Below are 20,370 nucleotides of genomic sequence, written 5' to 3'. Positions count from 1 at the left end.
TGCAGAGGATTTTAAATGTTATACAGTTTTGCTGGTTTCTAAGGAAACACTATGAAACCCTCCATACTTTGGTTCTTCACTCGAGACTCGGAATGTGTATTAAGCGATCAGTGCAACAACGGACGAACGCGCAAATGATCGAAAGAGACTTGATTGCTTTTAATAACATACCTCAATATAAAAATACTGACGCTCCCATTAAAGATTGCATGACCATTGATTTTTCGTAAATTGTATTCTTTGTTATATTTTGATACCAGTTATTTATAGTTTGGCTATTACCGTATATATTATTCATACCTTCAGATAAAAAAAAGAAAAATTTCTCTAGAAGTTACCAGATGTTTTCAGGACGAATACGTCGCGCTCAAGAGACATATTAACTATGTACGTTTCTCAAATATTTGCACAACCTATGTAAACCATATCCTTGAACTCCCAGATTTTTTTTTTGAAAATATGTTTAAAGGTAGTATTGATGCAAATGATGCTGAAGCGTTCGTAGAATTGGCCAATTCACAAACTAAACGTGAGTGAAAATGCAATTAAAGTGTATACCCAGATGCGGTCAAACTGCGTTACTGTTGACTTGTTGAAATGTCCGGTAACACCATCGTTTCATGAAGTTGAGCGATTGTTGAAGGTGAGCATGAAGCTCAACTAGATGACGGGCCAAATGACCTCCAAATTACGGCAGATAACGCAGCTTTTGTTTCACCGCCACGAAAGAGAATCTCTACGCGCAGCAGCCAGCTGCGTAAACAAGGCTCGATTTATTTTTACATCTTGTAAAAATCATGAACACAGCACAATTATGTTAATGCAAGGAAAACAAAAAATAGATCCTATTGTTAGCTCGATTTATGGTGATCAAATTTTTATTCTTCAGAAGCATGAAGCAGCTTTCGCAAAAAAAAGATCAAACGTGAACTTTGAAAGTTTTGCTACTTACAAGCAAGTTAACACAAGCACTTTGATTAGGAAGCCTTCATTATGATAATGTTATAGAATTTGTAGAAATTCTACTAAATAACGATTGAATTCACAATAACAGGAGACATAGCACCTACGGAGCCCTAGAACCAAGTTTACCAAATAAGCAGTTTAACGATTGTTGCGGTTCTTCCTGTATGTTACTAAGACCTATAGAGCCCTAGTGTCGAAAAGTGCTGGTCACAAGAACAAATTCGTTCCGAGATTTAAAAACATACTTTTGAAAAATCTACCAAGTTTTAGGACAAACTTTAACAGATCAGTTCTGTGAATGTCTCGTTTCATCCTGAACCTGGTCAATAGTGTCTGTATCCGAATCACAAACACAAATTCGTTCCAATGATACTCCAAGAAATACTTTTGAAAATATCCACAGTATTCTAGGGCATATTAGTTAGTCAGGTTGACGGTGCTCCGGACCCGCCGGAAGGTCACTATGAGCTGACGAGTTTAACGATCCTGACTTTCCAGTAGGTCCGTATGCAGACTAGAGTTAATATTTGAGTGAAAGCATCCATACCATTTTACTTGGGACTTTATATATGCTGCCAAGATTGTTAAAAAGATTAAGGACCAGTTTCATTGATTGATCACATTGTCACTTGAACAATATTATGGAGGCCAAACATAGTCCAGTTTGGCACGCTTACATATTTACTAAAGGGGTCAAAATTGGTAGTATTAATCAGATTTAGATTAAACTAAAAAGTATTTATTATCTGTGTATGAAATTCAGGTCAGTATAAACCCGCAAAACGCTTATTTATAACTTTTTTGTGCAACCCTCAAAGAATGTTCAAAAATTTCTATTTCAATTGAGAATCGTTGCCCTATATAAAAGAGGAAATCTTAGGGATCCCAATTTTTCAATAAAAATCATCAAATTGCACATATTCACATTTGGCATTCGGATCATTTCTAGATCAAAACGCGTGAAAAGAGCGTAAGTACAAATGAGAGCCTCTTTCTGTTTACTTTCTTTTTCGATTATTATGGCTTCATCATAAAACTTCCCAACATTTTTTCAGTATATAACGAAAGACTCTGATTTCGCCTACCATATTATGCTAATAATTAAGCAGCAAAGGTAAAAGCGACCGAGTAGTTGACGGAAGAGAAAGTAAATAAAGAGAGACCCTCATTTGCACTTACGCCCTTTTGACATGTTGGTCTAGATTTTGGCACCAGTACGCAGTGGCGGATTACTCTGAAAATGTGACAAAAAACAGAAAATGATTTTAATTGAAAAAGTGCATACTGCTGTTTTGTGAAGCGCAGACCAATCAAATTTTCAAAAATTCCAAAAGGCTAAAAGGAAATTTCAATCTAAATATGAATGAATTTTCAGATATGAAGATACAATGGTCCAATAGATACCAATAACGATTTTAATGTGGCGAATTTCAAAATAATTCATAGAAGTTGTTCATGTTTAGGTACATACATGATGTAGCTTTTATGAGAATAGATATTATCAGTCAATTCATTTTATGTATTTTGAAACATTGTACAACATTGTTACAAAATATACAAACAAAATTATTACAAAACCCTCACGATTATTGTTTAATTACTATCCAATGCACACATTTCTCAAATAAAAAAATAATCGATTGTGTGACAAACCCCATAGAATGAAACTTGACAACAAGGTTGCATGTGAATTCCCTAAAATTCATAGCAATATTTAATATATTTAATGCAGGATTTACCCAAACTCCGTTAATTACGTTAATTTGATCGATTATTAAAATACATCCGTTATATTTGGAAGGCTAAGGCTCGTACAGCTTCCTGACATAGCTTTAAGGACCCATGTTTTATTAAACACTTTTTTATGATTTATTCCGTTTAATTCCACTATTTTTTATGGAAATGCAGCCTTCCTCAGTGTTAATATCAATACAGCATAAAATTAAATTAAACAAAAATTCTTCGTTTTTTACACCCTCTTCCTAGTCCGTGGACAGGCGTGGACAGTTCCAGTGCCCTATCCCTTTTCTACGATGTCGATGTTGATGCAACAATGGAAATTAAATGCTTTGTTTTTCTAAATTTCATGCCAATTGTTATACATTCTTGGAGTGATCTGCCCCTAGGTTAGACTACTATGATGCTAAAGGACTTAATAAAAATCTGTCATAGAATGTCATACACACGAAAATATCTATCATCTATGATATCAATTTTCACAGATGCATATGCACACTCTCACACTATGTTTTTATGAGTACTTTGACTATTTCAAAACTTTGAAAAAAATGAAAGGTAATCGCTCACACCAATGACAATACATATTTGTTTCACTTAATTATAAAAGACAGCGAAAAATCCACGTGGACACTTCCACACCCTATCCCCTCTCCATGGACAAGTGTGGACTTTCTCGTGACCCCTACCCACCCCTAAATTGTCCACGTGGTATATGGACGGCCCCTAATGGTTTTCGCTCGTAGTATCCGTTCATGTTTCACTTCTAGGTGTATTTGCATTGCACGACGTTAGTGTTTCCTGGTAACGTTGCATTATATTCTTAGTCGGCTTAAGAAATGTGGAACCTTTGGGGATTATTTCTGTTGACCACGCTGGTTTTCAACATGAATATGCCAATTTTTTCACGCCCCTCCTGTCCTAACTTTGCTAACTTTTGATCGAATGAACCTATGAAATTTTCACTAATGAATGAAAAACCTTTCCTGATTAATATGCGACAGTAAATAAAAATACACCTGATTTTTTTAAAGGGGTAGATGCAAACTTTTTTTGAAAAGGCGAAATGCAATTTGTTAGTAGCATTATCAAAGAACATAAAAAGAAGTTGTTTAAAAAAATATTAAAAATTGTCCGAGTTATGACTCCTTCCTCTAAGCACATTTCTTTTCAAAGAGGTTATCGGTCAACATTCTCCCAGCTGATCCGCTCAACCGAAATCAAAAAATTAACTAAGATATTAAATAAAATGTATTGTGGTATACCTGATCGGTTCAGTTCCCAAACTAAAATCCAATGAAAAGCTATGTAGACAAAAAATCGCTGTTTGAGGTGTTCAAAAAAATTTAACAAAAATCTATTGCAAAGACTCGAAAATTTTTGGAAAAAAATAACCGTACAAGAAAATTCATTCCAAGATAATCGTGTTCAAAGCTTTGTGTTAGCTTCATTCGTGTATGGAACCAGCACAGCGCAAACGGCTGTAGTTTGAAATCTAGTGCTCCTCTAGATCTGGCTAAAATTTCGAACAGATATTTTCGAAAGTAGGGTCAGTCAGTCAAAGCCAACAGTGTGAGAAAACCCGACATTCCGCTGTATTTGAATATCGGAAGCACTACTCAAACTAATGTCAATGTTGTCATATGAAGCATCGAAAATAATCATAAATGAGATACTCAAACGACAACAAGTGTATTTTTACAATTTTGGATTTAATTTTTGACCATAATTGACTACAGGATATTTCGTTTTGTTAAAGTGATCGCATAAAAAAGGTAAGTAGATTTAGGTTTTTTGATCAAAGTCCTACAAAGTGCGTAGATGAATTTGGTTCAATTTTTTCAATATTCTTTTTAATTGCGTCGTAATGAAAAACGACGAGGTAAAGCGAATCCCACCTCTATATAATTGGCAGAAAAATAAAGCCAACCGGGCAAAAGCAGCTGTCGTCAAAAAGCCAAAAATAACAATGACACCAAAACCATCAACGCCAACCAGACGTTCAGCTCGAAGCAAAAAACACCAGCATGTAATTTGAGCAGCGAAAAAGATTACTCTGATTAATTATTTTGCTACCTTGTTTATTTTTTGATTCCATTATATTTCAATAATATTCAATAAAATAACATTCATTGCTTTTTCATTGAAAAATCATTAAAAAATATCTGTTGAACATAAGCATAAGCGGTTAGGTTTACCCCACCATTTTTAAAAAAAGCAAAAACTAATTTTTCATAAAACGCTTGTATCACTAAATTTTTCCAAGTATGAAAAAAAATTGGTATACATAACGACTCAATCCGATGTAAAATGAGCATTTAACAGCCAAAATCATTTACCAGGATTTGCCCCACCTTACCCTATGTACTTTCAAAATATGCAATAGTTTTTTTTTTCGATTTTTTAAGCCTCAACTTTGTGCATGACCGCTTGACCACAGATTCCTAAAAAGCGGGCAAATTTGGCTTAGATTTGCAAAATATTCCACACAATCACAGCATCACACGGTGAACACAAAATACTTTGAAATATAGTGGTCGAAAAACTGTTTCATTAACACGGTGCTACAAAATACAAAAATATAATATACTTGTACTCAAATGATCTGGTAAAGGTAGTAAGTGTGGTCGAATATAGCACAAAACCATGCTTGATTATTTTAGTGTAGCTTCGTAATCTCTATCTATTGAAACACCATTTTCGGGGCTTTCGGCAATAAAAAATTAGGTACGCTGTAATTACTCTACCGATTTTCAACTTGTTGAGTAATCTAGAAAGAAGAGAAGAACCTTTCCGATGATATGCTATATTATGTTCTTTCGTTAAGAGCACTGTGCGGTTTTTGGACAAAAATATTAAATATAAATATAAATATAAATATAAATATAAATATAAATATAAATATAAATATAAATATAAATATAAATATAAATATAAATATAAATATAAATATAAATATAAATATAAATATAAATATAAATATAAATATAAATATAAATATAAATATAAATATAAATATAAATATAAATATAAATATAAATATAAATATAAATATAAATATAAATATAAATATAAATATAAATATAAATATAAATATAAATATAAATATAAATATAAATATAAATATAAATATAAATATAAATATAAATATAAATATAAATATAAATATAAATATAAATATAAATATAAATATAAATATAAATATAAATATAAATATAAATATAAATATAAATATAAATATAAATATAAATATAAATATAAATATAAATATAAATATAGAATCCCATGCACGACAATGCCTCACTAAACCCTTAAGAGTCCATTTGAGCAAGTTTCTCATTTAGAAAAGAATTAATAACTCTGGTATTTTTCAACCGATTTGGATCACAACCAGGTTTTTAAAAGCAGAACTAAATGTTCTCTTTAAATTTTTAATAAAGCAAAAGAATGATGAGCAATTTCAAAAATTTTCTAGAAAAAATCGCAAAACAGTGGTTTTCATATTGTTGTCCCAAAACCGCATAGTATTTTTAACAAAGGAACATAACATAGCATACCGTTGGAAAGGTCATTTCTTTTTCTTTCCAGAACACAAATAAAATTAGCAATTTTTTAACACCAAAAATCCCGAAAAACATTTTTTTTTTCTTAAAATCAAGATTTTAAAGGTACACAGCATTTTTCAGACATGGATTTGTGTTGTATTTGATGAAATCTACAGTGTAAGTCAAGTTAAGAAGAAAGTACAGACTATCAGTATAACTATCCATTATCCCAATCGGCGCGTTTATCAAAATTCAGTTACACTTGAAAAATATAGATTTTTCAAGAACTCGATAAAAAAAACTAACCATAGCGTGGTTTAAAAGCTTTGTTTATACCAACACCTCAAATTTGGGGTTTTTTGAGCGATTTACTCAAAATAGCATTCGACAGCACCATCTGTAGGACAATACTACCCTATAATTTTCGGCTACGTTTTTAGGGAAATTTACCACATTACTACCTAAAAAAGGTAAGTAATGTTCCTTTGCAAAAGAATCCAAACAAACAAAAAAATTTACACGGATTTCTTTAAGTAACGCGGTTTCTGAAAACCGCGTTTGTTTAAAAAACGCGTCAAAGCAATTGCGATAAAAACACTTCAGCGAGTTTCTCGTCGTAGGCCCGTGTCCCACGTTATTATTTAACAATTACATCGCGCATCTAATTCTGCCACTTGACTGCAACCAGCGAACGATTCCAGCCACCCGTATAGACACCCCTAGCACCTAATTTGGCATGTACACAAGCACTCGATTATGACGGCTCCTGTATATAGGCTGTTGTAGTACGGCTAGGCTGTCGGTATGCTCCGCTGCTTCTGCTGGCTGGCTGGTTAGCTGGCTGGTTGAGTGATGTGTGTATGATCACTTTTTTTCTCTCCTTCTCTCCCCCCCTAGGTTTTTTCTTCGTACCATGCTGCCACACACACTCATACCCTCCACTCTCGCTCACTCGCCTGCTTCTCTCAGCTCAACAAAAGGCTGCCAACAACAACAGCAGCAGCAGCAGCAGCACTAGCACCATGCATATGTACAAACCGCGCGGCAGGCAATGCTCTCCTCTGCTCACAAACTCAACCGACGACTGGCTGCTTTTTAGAAATAAAAATGTATGTACACACAAAAATGACGCGCGCCTGAGTGTATTATACTGGGCTGGCTGGTTGGGAGAGGCAGCAAGCACCGCACACACCAAACCGAACAAGATTATAATGCTAAAAAGTTTGAGGACCAAAAACTTTTTCTAAAACCAGTCGAGTTTTTGCCTTGCGCTGATTAACACACGTTTTGCGCCCCCTGCGTGGTTGCGTTTTGAGAGACCTACAGGCGACGAGGACGACTTCGGCGAGAGTCCGGTTAGATTTTTCCGCGAGACGCAAACCCTCGAGAGTTTATTGGAAGTTCGAGAGGATTAGTGTTTTTTTATTCGATCTCATTTGATTGTTTTTTACTCGATAAAGCATTTTTGGCAGATGAAAAACAACCCTGCGCGCACATGCTGACTACGATCGTTTCGGTGATCGAACGAAAAAAAAATCGTTCGTGCGTTCTAGGAGTGCTTTGGCAGTGTCAAGTGAATTTTGGGTGAAATTGAAGGTCCGCTGTGCATTCGCGCGCGAGTTTTGGAGGCGTATTAGACTAGTGAAGATTTAGACCTTTTTTCGTTAATGCGCTCCACTGAGCTTCGGAACCCGGAATAGAACACAGTGAAGAGTGTGTGTTGTTTTTTCGTTTGTCGGTCCGTTCCTTCGTTCGTCCGTGCATTTCGTCGGATTACACCCGCACACCCAACCTTTTTTTTCGGCAGAGTTTTTTGACTCATCGGTCTCTGTTGTTATGCGAATTATTTTTTCGCTATATACCACATAAAACCGTTCCCCACCGGCGGTGTGTTGAGCGCCAACCCATCCGGACACCCCCGCGCAACCATTCCGAACCGACGTGGTGTCGTAAAATTCGTCGTACGTGAGAGCTCGCGGCGGTAGCATTTTTGTGTTTTCGAAAGCAACTTTTTCCGCCTCCGTTCAAGAGAAGAGAACCCCGAAAAACGACTGAGAAAACCAGACATCTGAACAGGGAAACCGAAGGAAAATTTGCTCACAGTGAATGCGTGTGTAAACGTAAAAAATCGTGTGCCGATTGCGGGGACCATTTATCGACCGACAGGAAAGTAAACAGATTCAAACTTCAAAGTGATAAGAAAGGAAATTGCCAGTAGACTGTCAAAATAGGTCGTTTTAGTGTAGTGATTGGTGTTGATGAGGTTCGCGAGAAATTCGGCGAATCGTCTGGTGCCCTTCGGTAGCACATTGTGACAGTCCCATCCTACTCGGGTGAAGTGATTTTTCGTTCGTGCAGTTCGTCCCGGAAACGGCCGCAAAATTCTCTCCCTACAACATCACCACCATCACCATCATCCCCCAACCAGCACCCTGGAGGGTAGAACAATCGAGTACCGGCCCGGCGGCGGGTTGGACTACCACAACTCGCCGCTGATGGCCGAGATCCCTACTGGGGACTACAGCCACATCCACCGGTCCATCGACCAACTCCGGTCGATGAATGAACGGGGTGTGCTAGGCCAACTGAACGCCCTGAGCGCGGCCAATTCCACCGATCTGCGGTCGGCGATCGTCCATGACTACAAACCGTACATCAGCGATCTACGGCATCAGCAGAACGACCGGCTGGATTATGCCTCCGTGGTGCACAAACAGGTGCTGGATGAGCAGCGTGCTGCGGCCAACAATAACAACAACTCCGACAGCGAAATGCGCCACCCGGAGGATCAGAAACCTCACCACTACAGTGCACCGTCCACCCCGCCTACGCCACTGTCCATCACCGAGGCACAGATGCACGAGTCCAAGGTAGGTTCAGAGTTCATTTTTTTTCTGTGGCATGCTTAGAAATCATTTCAAATCATCCAAACGAAAAAAAACTTGTTACTTCCCAAAGCCGGACCGAACGTTCAACTCCGGCTTTGACAATGTAGAGTGGACAAAAAATCACACATTTCGCAACTCATAAAACAGCAGTTATTTGATATGGGACCCTGCGGCTGGCTGGCTGGGCTGGAGCCGACTAAAGTGCAAACGGCTGCTCCTGCTCATTTGAATGCAAAGCGGAAGACACTTGATAGGTTTTCGGGTCCGCCGCGCCTTCGCCTCATCATGTGTCTCTATAACTAGGCGGCCGTGTGTTGTGTTCTTTTTTTTTATTTTCGTTCTGTTACTTCCTTAACTTGCTCGAGGTGCACAAATTCTGTCGAAGCTACCTCTTTAGTGCCAATTCGTCCGACAGTGCTCCATCGTTACCGGCTGTGGAGTTTCGGAACGGAATTTGCTAGTTGAACTTAGAAGGCAGGTTTCCCGGAGTGGTACGGGGTTTTCAAATTTGGCCTATTTAGCAAACGAATTTATTTTCTGCTTAAATGGATCAGCACAGTTTCATTTGTTGTTGGCGAGGAGCTGTCCACCTGGTTCATAGAATTCGATTAAGAAATTATCGGTAGAAGAGTAATTACATTTTGAAACGTAATTCTGGTTTATTAGATCTATAAAAGAAACACAGACACACGATGAAATAGTCTTCCTTTTACTTTAAATGGTCAGAATTATTGTCATTATTTGTCGGTAACTTTATGCCCAGTGAATACATCCTAAAAACATGCCCCCAATTTTTTAAAAAGTGAAGCCGCAGGAGTATAAAAAACGTATCCCGCCCTTGCCACTAACATATCATGCAATTTTTAAAATACTAGTCCAATCAATAAACTTTCCTTTACCATTGAAAAATAATCCAAATACGCATCAAACGATTCGATCATAGTACAAAAATCATTCCCAACATAATGATCCATTGTAAACGAAAACCGTCGCTTGATAGATTCCCTCTTCTTTCAAATTGTGCTCCTGCAGGCTACATCTTCCTTCGTACCTAAAGCTCACAACCGGTACATTCTTGAAGTGGGAATCTCACTTTCCCTTGTGTCCAAATTTGCATACACACAGATCGGCATCGGTTCCCTGCTCGATGTAGGACACACATAATAGCGCAGCGATAGCGAGTGGTCCTTTCCGTCGCTCGTCGTCAGAAACGGGTCTTCAGTTTAGTCAGTCGTAGAAACACATACTCTCACACACATACACAGGGCTGGCCAGGAGGACCAGGGATAAACACCTTTTCGGGAAAGTGTGGAAGAAAAAAGAAAAGAACACGGCGAAAACATGAAAGACACACAATCATGCTGGACGGCTAGTTTGGTGGTACTTGGTATCTCGGATTCGTACCTACATTACAAGCAGTCGTTTCCGTAGAGACCCTTTTTCCGATGTTTCTTTTGACCTTGTTTTAGCTGCTATTCTTATAGGAACTAAATGATAGGGTAGTTCCGTATTATGTTAAATCAATCAACGTATCACATACAATTTGTTTGATGAAATTTACGAATTAGTGGGGATTTTAAGGAACTCGATAGACTAGATTAAGTTTGTCAAACTACTTCTTGTGACCCTTTGACATTTTATTCAAAAAAATCAGATTCCAAATCATGTGAACACCTTTCACAATCCCATTTTCTTATCGTAACTAGTCATAGTCCCGACTAGTTCAAGAATCGTTTTCATCCTTGGTTGATATTAATGCGAAGCATTTATTTAACTTATTTTTTTGGAACATCACATTGAATATTTAATGTAAGGGATTGCTCCCGGTTGTAGGCAATGTTCTGGTACTATGCTATATTCCTCTTTAGTGAAGTAACACTTAGGTAAAAACTATTTTTCTCTATTAAGGAGAAAATTGTTTAAAACCATCTTTTCGCGGGAAGAGCGCAAAGCCTATAACTAATTTAGTAATGACAATTGCGTTTCAACTTCGTCTCATCAGAATCAGGAACTAACTTAGTGCCGGATTCTGATGAGACGAAGTCGAAACGCAATTTTCATAACTAATAAAGTTTTGGTATTTTAATACAAAAAATCATTTCGATCTGTATGCTCAGCTCACTGTACCGTCCGAAAGATGTGAAAGATACCGAACTTTTCGTCGATGAAAGTATACACGGAAAAAAATCGTGAATAAAGTGTTGTGAAATCTGGAACAATCACGTAAAAATCGCGAAAAAAGGACCATGAACAAAGATCATAATTATGTTCAATTTCCCTTCAGTAACGCCTATATAACGCTTTTATTGGTGGAAATATATCTATGTGAACTTCAGTCACGGTTTCCACCATTTTATTACCAAATCAATTTTCTGTACGTGAACTAGATCACAATTATGTGAACGTTATTCATAAATTAATCGTTATCTTATTCATAGCTTTTAAGACAATATACAGACTCCGACGACATGATCTGGTTTTCGTGATTGTGGATAAGTTGACAAAATAAAACATTTTTTATCGTGAACTATTTCACGGAATATTATCCGTGGATCCTTTCAATCATCGTAAACTAGGTCATGATTAAATTAGTTATGGAATTTGCGTTTCGACTTCGTCTCATCAGAATCTGACACTAACTCAATGACAGGAGTAAGCTAGCGCCGGATTGACGCTAGTTCCAAAAAAGCAGACACAATTTATGTTCTTGATCAACCGCGATGTCCCGCAAGAAAAGGAGTTCGTTTTAATCCGATGAGAACTAATAAAAACGGTTTGGCCTTTCTTGTGGGACATCACGCTTCACTAGGGGTTTGCTCTCGAACACAAATTGTGTCTCCATTTTGTTTGATCTACCGTCAATCCGGTGCTAGCTTAGTCTTGTCATTAAGTTAGCGTCGGATTCTAATGAGACGAAGTCGGAATGCAAATTTTACAGCTAATTTAGTTATAAGTTTTGTGCTCTTCGCGCGCAACGATGGTTTTAAACAATTTTCTCCTTAATGGAGGATTTTTTTTTTTGTTTTCTCCACTAAGGAGAAATATAGCATAGTAGTTCGTAATTCCTAAAGTATTAATCACGATTCAATATTCATACTCGTTGAATTGTTCACAAAACCGCAAAATATATTATGCAAATCATGTCATTAATTTAAATTGATTCTTTATTCCCAGGGAATTAATCACGGTTCACCATTCGTGCTTGTGAAATAGTTCACAAAATCATGAAATAATTTTCATGTATACGTGAACTAATTCATGATTCCTAGTATAATAGTCACAACTAACCATTTGTGCTCGAGAAATAGTTCACAAAATCGGAAAGTATTATTCATGCACACGTGAACAGATTCATGATTGCTAGCGAATCAATTTCGGCTGTCCATTCGTACTCGTGAAATACTTAACAATATCATAAAATATTATTGATGTATTCGTGAACTGGTTAAGGATTCCTAGTATACTAGTCACAGCTCACCATTCGTGCTCGTGAAATAGTTCACAAAACCATGAAACTTGGGTCATAGAAATGTGACCTGTTCACAAGATTGTAAATTATTGTTCATGTATTCGTGAACTGGTTCATGATACCTAGTATAACATTTACAACTGTTCGTGAAATAGTTCACAAAATCACAAAGTATTAAGCGGATAGATATTTTCTGTTTCTTTTTTTTCTGTCTATTTTATCTTTCGTCTCACATACAGTAAACCGGTGTGACATTGATCATTTTTAGAAGTAATCATCACATATTTTTAGACGCAACACATTTTTTTAAGTTTATTATTTTTAAACCATGTACTGATGTATGGAGAACAGGATTGGATGGCTTTATCTAAAATTTTCCTCTTGCATCTATTTTTCCAAAAATTATTTCAAGTTGAAATCCGTTTTCATTTTTCAGGGTGACTTTGATAACCAGCATGTTCGCCCACATTACGTTTTTGATGTAAATATTTTTCATTCAAATATTTGTTCAAACTAATTTTGAAAAGATACTCTTCGTTAAATAGATGTTAATTAGTGTTGTACAAAGTATTTCAAAAAATGTAAAATTCGAGTGGCCCAAATTCGTATAACTTGAGTCCAACGAGAATAAAAGAATTTGAAAACGTTTGAAAACTGCTAAATTTGTTTAATTTCAGTGGTTTATCAGTGTACAAAAAGTTTCATTCATTCTAACACTTTGTAATATTTAATATAAACAAATATTGCGAATTTTAGCTTGAACAAATTTGAAATAATTGTCAACTAGTTTCACAAAAATTTGTTTTTAAAATAAGCAAACTCTTAGAAGTAAATTTAAGGGGGTGGGCGTAGCGTAGTTGGTAAATCGATTGCCTTGTACGCAGCGCTTCTGGGTTCGAGTCCCGACCCCGCACATAGGGTTAGAAATTTCTCATAAGAGATTTTTCTAACCCGAAGAGGCGAATGACCTTAAGGTTAAAACCTCTATAATCGGAATAAAAAAAGGTAAATTTAGCACATCCCACTCTAAAGAAAAATGAAAACTCGCTCGGAATTTATTACCCTTGCTAAAAACTGAGATTTATTTGCTTAATAAAAATAGACACTTTACGAAGCTTTGTAAAAATAGGGATTGAATCAAATTTAGGTGTTTTCTAGTTTTTGTACCCATAAACCGAACAATATACACAAAAAGTATAACAAATCATTATTTTCAAAGTCACCCCGATGATCAAAGTAACCCCGATCTACGGTAGTCATTTTTTGTCTCGCATATTTTAAATACACTGATTGAATTTTACGATTGTTTTATTTTAAATAAACTTTAATTTTATTCTACACCCAAAACGTACCCGGTAAGATTCGCTTACATTAATGCAATAAATACGAGCGAAAATTGCAAGCGTTCTGGTAATGTGCGAAAATTGCAAGAATCTTCCTTGCATGCAATGCAAGAAACAGAAAAACCGAATTTTGTCTATGTATTAGCGATGTATCTGTATTGGTGACCAATATGCGTAAGAAAAAAAGACTGTTGGCATTGAAAAATGTACCCCGCACAAACAGATCGCTAAGCAATACTTCATCCACCCAACCATACTACCAGATAGTAATAAGTGGATAAAAGTCATATAAACAGATGATTTCACGATTAATGAAAAAAGTAAAACACGCAGCCAGATTTGAACTTAGGTCCTTGCGCATCATAGCGCTAACTATAAGCACTGATCTGTCCTTACACATAAGAACAGGACGTTAAAACTCGTACAGTTGTCACATCCGCAATTTGATGCCGTCTCGTGTGTAATGAATAAACCACAAAACTGCGTTTGATGATGTTGGTGAGGAATGAATAAAAAGTAGACGGAAAATAAAAACTCGCCGTGCGTTGCTATACCAACCAGCATAGGCATGTAAATGTGGTGGTAATCCTTTGACAGTGTGTTGAAGAAACGTATGTACGTATAGCGAGAGATGAAGTGATTTTATATGCTTGCAACAATTGCAAGCGGCTTTAACTGCAAAATTGCAAGCGATGCTAACATTATTTGCAAGTGATTGTCGCTTGCAATCATTGCAAGAGATTTTTGTTTTGGGTGTACTTTATTCCATATAAACTGGTTGGCGACAATTTACGTTTTGTTCATATCCGCAAGTCCCAGGTTATGTTCAGCTTCGAGCGACTAGTAATAGTAGTAATAGTAATGAAACAGTTCATATTGTCACGTTAGTCTGAGTAAAAAATCTGACAGTAATTAAACATGATCATGGGTCTCATTGCTCCCCGTATCGAATTGGAAATTCGTAACTTTGATCCGGAAATCATGAACATAAATCACACTAGTCGTGACTAAAATATCAAAAGTCGGGACTAAAATCCTGAAATCATGAACACAAATCATGGACGGAAATCGTAACTAGAATCCTGAAATCATGAACACAAATCACACCACTTAGCCAGAAAAATACGACCCGAAACTTGTGAATAAAATATCACGATAACATGAATATAAATTACGGAAATTTTTATCGTAGGTCCAGAAATCATGAACCGAAAAAACCGATAGTAAACTCATGATTAAAATATCGCCGTAACGTGATGCGAAATTACGAAAATCTCGGCGAAGCTTGTATAATTGTGCAAAAAGTACCTAATGTTTGATAATTTTTTGTTGAAGAAGTAAAATGACTTAGACATGTGCGCTATTCTGCAAAATGTTTATTAAGGTTTTATCTATAAAATATAAATTTTCGAGTGTAAGGTGTCAAAAATGGCGTCCAAAATGGCGGCTCCAGCAAAAGGTGTTTTGAAAACCGACCCCATCTGCGGGCACGATACATGTCGCAATTCGTCATCTACAAGCAGCAAACTAAAACGATCTTGATCATGAAAAAAATCGATATAGAAACAAAATGGCGGCCACTTGAGAATAAAGTATCGTTTTTTCGCATGATTTTTTTCCACTTTGGCCGGCTGTAAAAAACCGTTAATGATCAAAATATTGATATTTTGTAGGTTACAGCGCACGAGAATGTTGTCTTCTTTTAGGCGGGCAAAACCCGAAGTTGATTGGTTGAATGGTTCAAAAACGAGAATGACCGCTGCTTCGAAAAATTTTAGAGTACCCCTTTAAATCATGAACATCGTTTAAATGTCGGCTCTTTTAGTTGATATGGTTTATACAAACTTCTGTATCCGCAAATTATGAACAAGAATCATAACAAAAATTAAACATGTCCAGGGAATAACCACAGTAACCCAATCAAATATTGGAATGTAACGCCATGTATATTTTTGGCGCGAATTAGTTTTCTGAAAACACAAATAGTTTCTTGAATTATAATTTCATAAACATGGTCACGATTTTAGTAAATCGTTCAGTTCACGTCATTTTTTTTCATGAATTTATGTACGGATTTTTTTCGGTGTATTGATTCAGTTTAAAACTAAAAAGTTATGAACAATTTTTTGAGATGTTTCTAGTCCTAGCCCGCTTAGTTAATTGTCTGTACAATCAAGCCAGATTGACAATGGACACATATGTGAAATTTCTCTTGCGCAATTTGTCATATTTCAAATCCACTGGTTGCATACATATGTGTTACAGGAGATGATTTTTTTTTGTTTTCGTTTATATAATTTTGACTAAGGGTCATCCGCCTCCGGTTCAAGTTAGAAAATCTCTATTTAAATGAGCTGCATAAAAAGCTGTTAAATAAGGCGTACTTTTCTGTGATATTTCTTTGTTGACTTGTTCAACGGTGGTGTTGTTGGCGTTATCTTCTGCGTTTTTCGTGTTTCTTCTGTAAATTTTGACGTATTTTTTTCGCTTTGAAATTGTCAATGTTCTTGGAAAAGGTCGAAATACTGCTTTTTGCTGCTTGACACATGAAAATAGGAAAAACTGAAACCAAAGATTTGAACACAAACTAGTTGAATTTCGAATAAATGCACCTTAAGGCGTTACATATGAACATTTTTATCATTCATTAAATGTTTCAACCTCAAGGGTCATACGTCTTTTATGGAAATTATATATGTTTCAAAGGAACAAAAAATTACAATTCGTGAAAAGTAAATAAGATGAAAAACCAGATATTATTACTGTCGTCTATCCTACCGTATCCTACACACCTAGAAAAAATTGTCTAATTTTAAATCTTTTGACTTTGATAAAACGAGCATCAAAAATTACATAGTTTTACGTTACGTTTTACATGTCGTTGAATTTTGCGAGTCACGTAATTTTACTCCACATCTGGCGCTTGTTGAAATTGTTGAAGGGTGTAATTTTATGTCACTGCCCATGGAAAGCACATCTTTCATGTAAAGCTAAACAGAACACGGTTATAGTTCGTCATTTCGTCAATTGCGGTTTGCTAGATTGTGGCAAGTTTGAAATTACGTCAACGATTAAATTCAGGTTTTTTTTGTGTGTGTATCTTATCCATGCGCTTTCCACTTTTTGTGTTGATTTTCTTACTTGGCAGGGAGCAATGGAAAGGTTTGTCCTCTGCTGCTTGCTGACCGTTTCCTCTGCTGTCTTCCTCGCTCGTGTTTGCGGTGGTGTCATCGTCGCTAGAGCAGCTTTGATTTTCGCTGTTAGATGTTTAGTGCTTTTTGTGTTTTCGAGTGACCCTCGTATAGCCGGCTTCTTTTTTGTTTATTACTTCCCATGGTACATGGGCATTTATTTTTCGGCTGGCTGTCTGTGGTGTATCAGCAGATGTCGAAGGTCGTTTGTTAGTGTTAATCGTAATAGATACATTTTTCTTTAGTTATTTAGGCGCATAGCTTACCGGAGCATGCCATCTGATTACATTAACTGGCAAGTGGGCGTCTGCCCAGTGTATATGTATTTGGAGCGTTCTTTGGATGTAGCTAACACCTTGAAATCATCTACCCTCGTACGTGAACTGAGAAGGTACGGGTTGGATCGGCCTCATTCGCACCACCCGAACACCGTTGAGAATGCCAGGGAAAAGTTTCTCCAAGTGTCATTTGTGACGGATTCCACTTCTCTGCACTGCGACATGAATCTTTTAATAAAACCCGTACTAGTGTGCGGTGGCAAAATCGTGAAGGCGACTTTCCGTAAGATCATTATCCATAAACACGGGGATCTTGATTTTGATGTTTTCATATTCGACGCCGTGTTGCAAATTGTTCTTTCTTAATGCACCTTTCTGCCTCGGTTAAGGAGTTGAACTACATGCCTTGTATGATGTAGCTGTATGTGTGATACTCATGTAAGCACAAGTTCAATTCTCACCTTCATCAACTGTTCCATCTCACGTACGGTGGGTCTAAAACAGGCCGGCAAAAAATCTATCGCGAGTGTGTTCCATCGTAATGGGTGCCATTTATTTTGTGAGTCACTCATTTCCCTCGCAGTTGGGAGCAACTGGGTCGTATTTTTTTGTTTATTTGATGTTCACACACTTTTTGACTTCTGATCTGAACAAGATGAGGAAGCAGACTAAATATGAACATTTTTAGTGATACAAATTACACATCGAATGATTTTTAAGGTGGCTCACAACCAGATGCAGAAAGTGGCCCACAACTGGGAATGATGACACTTTGGCTATGGCATCACATTTATTTAACACTCAATGATTAAACGAAAATAATTTTTATGCGATAAACTACACCTCTTATAGCTTTCATGACTCTTTGAGCTAGAACGATTTGTCTATAAAAAGTTGAATAGTGTTTTACGAGTTTATGAACTACGTCACGTGAGAACAATAACACAAATAACGTTGCTTAATCCATTTAGTAGACCAAGAAGATAAAACTGTATACTGATATACTGCACGGCACAAACATAAACTAACTTGAATGTGCTGCGGCTGAATCGGGCATTAGACGGGAAACGATGAAAAAAGTTTCTTGTTTCTAGTAAGTCAGAATCGCTTTGTATTTATGAAATTGCCATTGGGATTAAAAATTAAAAAAAAAAAAACGATTCAAAAATAAGCAATCATTCATAAATTACGTAACGCAAAAAATGCCAAAAATTGACTTCCTTCGTCCCTATGTAATAAATTGTCACAAATTTATTTATTCTCTCTCTTTTACTACGCCTTCAAAATTATTTGTGTTATTTCAGTTTAAACATGTTACGTGACGTTCTAGCTTATTCCCCCTCCTCCATATGTCACAACATGTCACATTTTAAAGTTACATGAAAACAACCAACATATGATTCAGCTATATAGTTTAATCAACAGACCCTATGGTTGAAATATATTTTGGTTGCTTTCATGCAACTTTCAAATGGTTTACAATATCGCCTTGATGTCAAAGAGAAAGTTGCACGAAAGTTTACGGGCCTTTTGAAAAACATTATTGTTGATGGAGAAACGCGACTAACTTATGAAAAGGTCGTAATAAAACAAAATAATGGTGTTGTTAAAACAAAAGTTAAAATATCTCGAGAACTACTACATTTTAGAAAATTTTTGTTAAGAGCATTTCGATTTAAAATGGCGTTTAGAATCATATTCAAAAAGAAAATTGTATGTTTGACTGAAAATAGTAAGAATTATAAAAAATGTCAAAAGTTGTTGTTAGGAAAACTTTTTTATTGAAAGCTTCTCCATGATTCAAATACACTAAAAAGGTTGCTTTTACGTCTTTAAAACGATAAACATTAAATTTTTGACATTTTTTGATGGGGTAATGCGAATAACTTTTAAAAAGAGCATAATTACACGAATTAATTTAGCAAAATTTCAAATATCTCGAAAACTATCGCAATTTGGAAGATTTTTGTTAAATGCATTTTGATTTTAAATGGTGCTTAGAATTATATTCTGTAATAAAATTACAATTTTGTATGTCAATTAGTATGAAATTTAAAAACATGTACGAAGTTATTGTTAGAAAAACTTTTTTACCGATTTTTTCTCCATCATGCAATCACAATCAAAATGTTTCCTTTCTCTTTAGGTTTTTGGTAACAAAATATAAAAAATTTAAAAAAATGGGTTTTTTCGCAATTCAAATTTTTATCATAAATTTTTGTTTTTTTGAAAAATGACACATTTTTTTCAGCGTATATTTTTTTCGGACAGATGTGTTCATTCCCTGTAACTTTTTCTCAGATAGTTTTGCTGTATAAAATACAGTAATCGAACAAAAAAAATTTGTAATTCATACGCGTAGAAACGTTTACGCCCTTTTGAAAAGTTGCTCTTGAGTCAAAATAATCTTATTACCTGTGGAAAATATTTAGTCTTGCATGACGGTGAAACGTGTAAAGTTTCATTGGAATCTAAGATGGTCGGTCACGATTTTAAAGATTTTCGGACGGATCTTCGTGGAATTCCTCTAATAGTATTAGTGACCGTGTATTGGAATTTATTTCCGTAGATGAGCTTTCTGTGCGGGGTTGTCCATAATGTACCGTCTGTTTACCGAATTCGCACGTCTAAATTTGTCCTTGATATGTGCAATAATATAATCGCATTGTATTTTTATACTTTTCCAATACTCCCTATTGCGACACGAATCTTATAAAGACCACTTTGCAACTAAGTGGTGCCAGATCATGTAGCCGCACCTCGATTTTCCCATCGTTCATATACCTGGCGATCTTGATTCTAGTGAGGAATTCCACCAAAATCCGTCCGAAAATCTTTAAAATTATGACCGACCATTTTCGATTCCGATGAAACATTACACATTCCACCGACATGGAAGACATTGATATTTTCCACAGTCAATCAAATCATTTTAACTTAAGAGCATTTTTTA

General features: G+C 35.9%; 1 protein-coding gene across 2 annotated transcripts in view; it reads left to right on the top strand.

Moving 5' to 3' along the window:
- Positions 1 to 7,502: 7,502 nt before the first annotated feature.
- LOC131684028 (zinc finger protein rotund-like) overlaps positions 7,503 to 20,370 on the top strand; it is a 144,486-nt gene continuing 131,618 nt past the window's right edge. For both annotated transcript variants that reach the window (XM_058966500.1, XM_058966499.1), the window contains exon 1: positions 7,503 to 9,118. In XM_058966500.1, coding sequence (XP_058822483.1) covers positions 8,744 to 9,118 — 375 coding nt within the window. In that variant the 5' untranslated portion in view covers positions 7,503 to 8,743. The remainder of the gene's footprint in view (positions 9,119 to 20,370) is intronic.

The sequence above is a fragment of the Topomyia yanbarensis genome, chromosome 2, assembly GCF_030247195.1.
Source record: "Topomyia yanbarensis strain Yona2022 chromosome 2, ASM3024719v1, whole genome shotgun sequence".
Lineage (NCBI taxonomy): Eukaryota > Metazoa > Arthropoda > Insecta > Diptera > Culicidae > Topomyia > Topomyia yanbarensis.
Note: the sequence above shows the minus strand (reverse complement) of the source record. Positions and strands in the feature narration are given on the sequence as shown.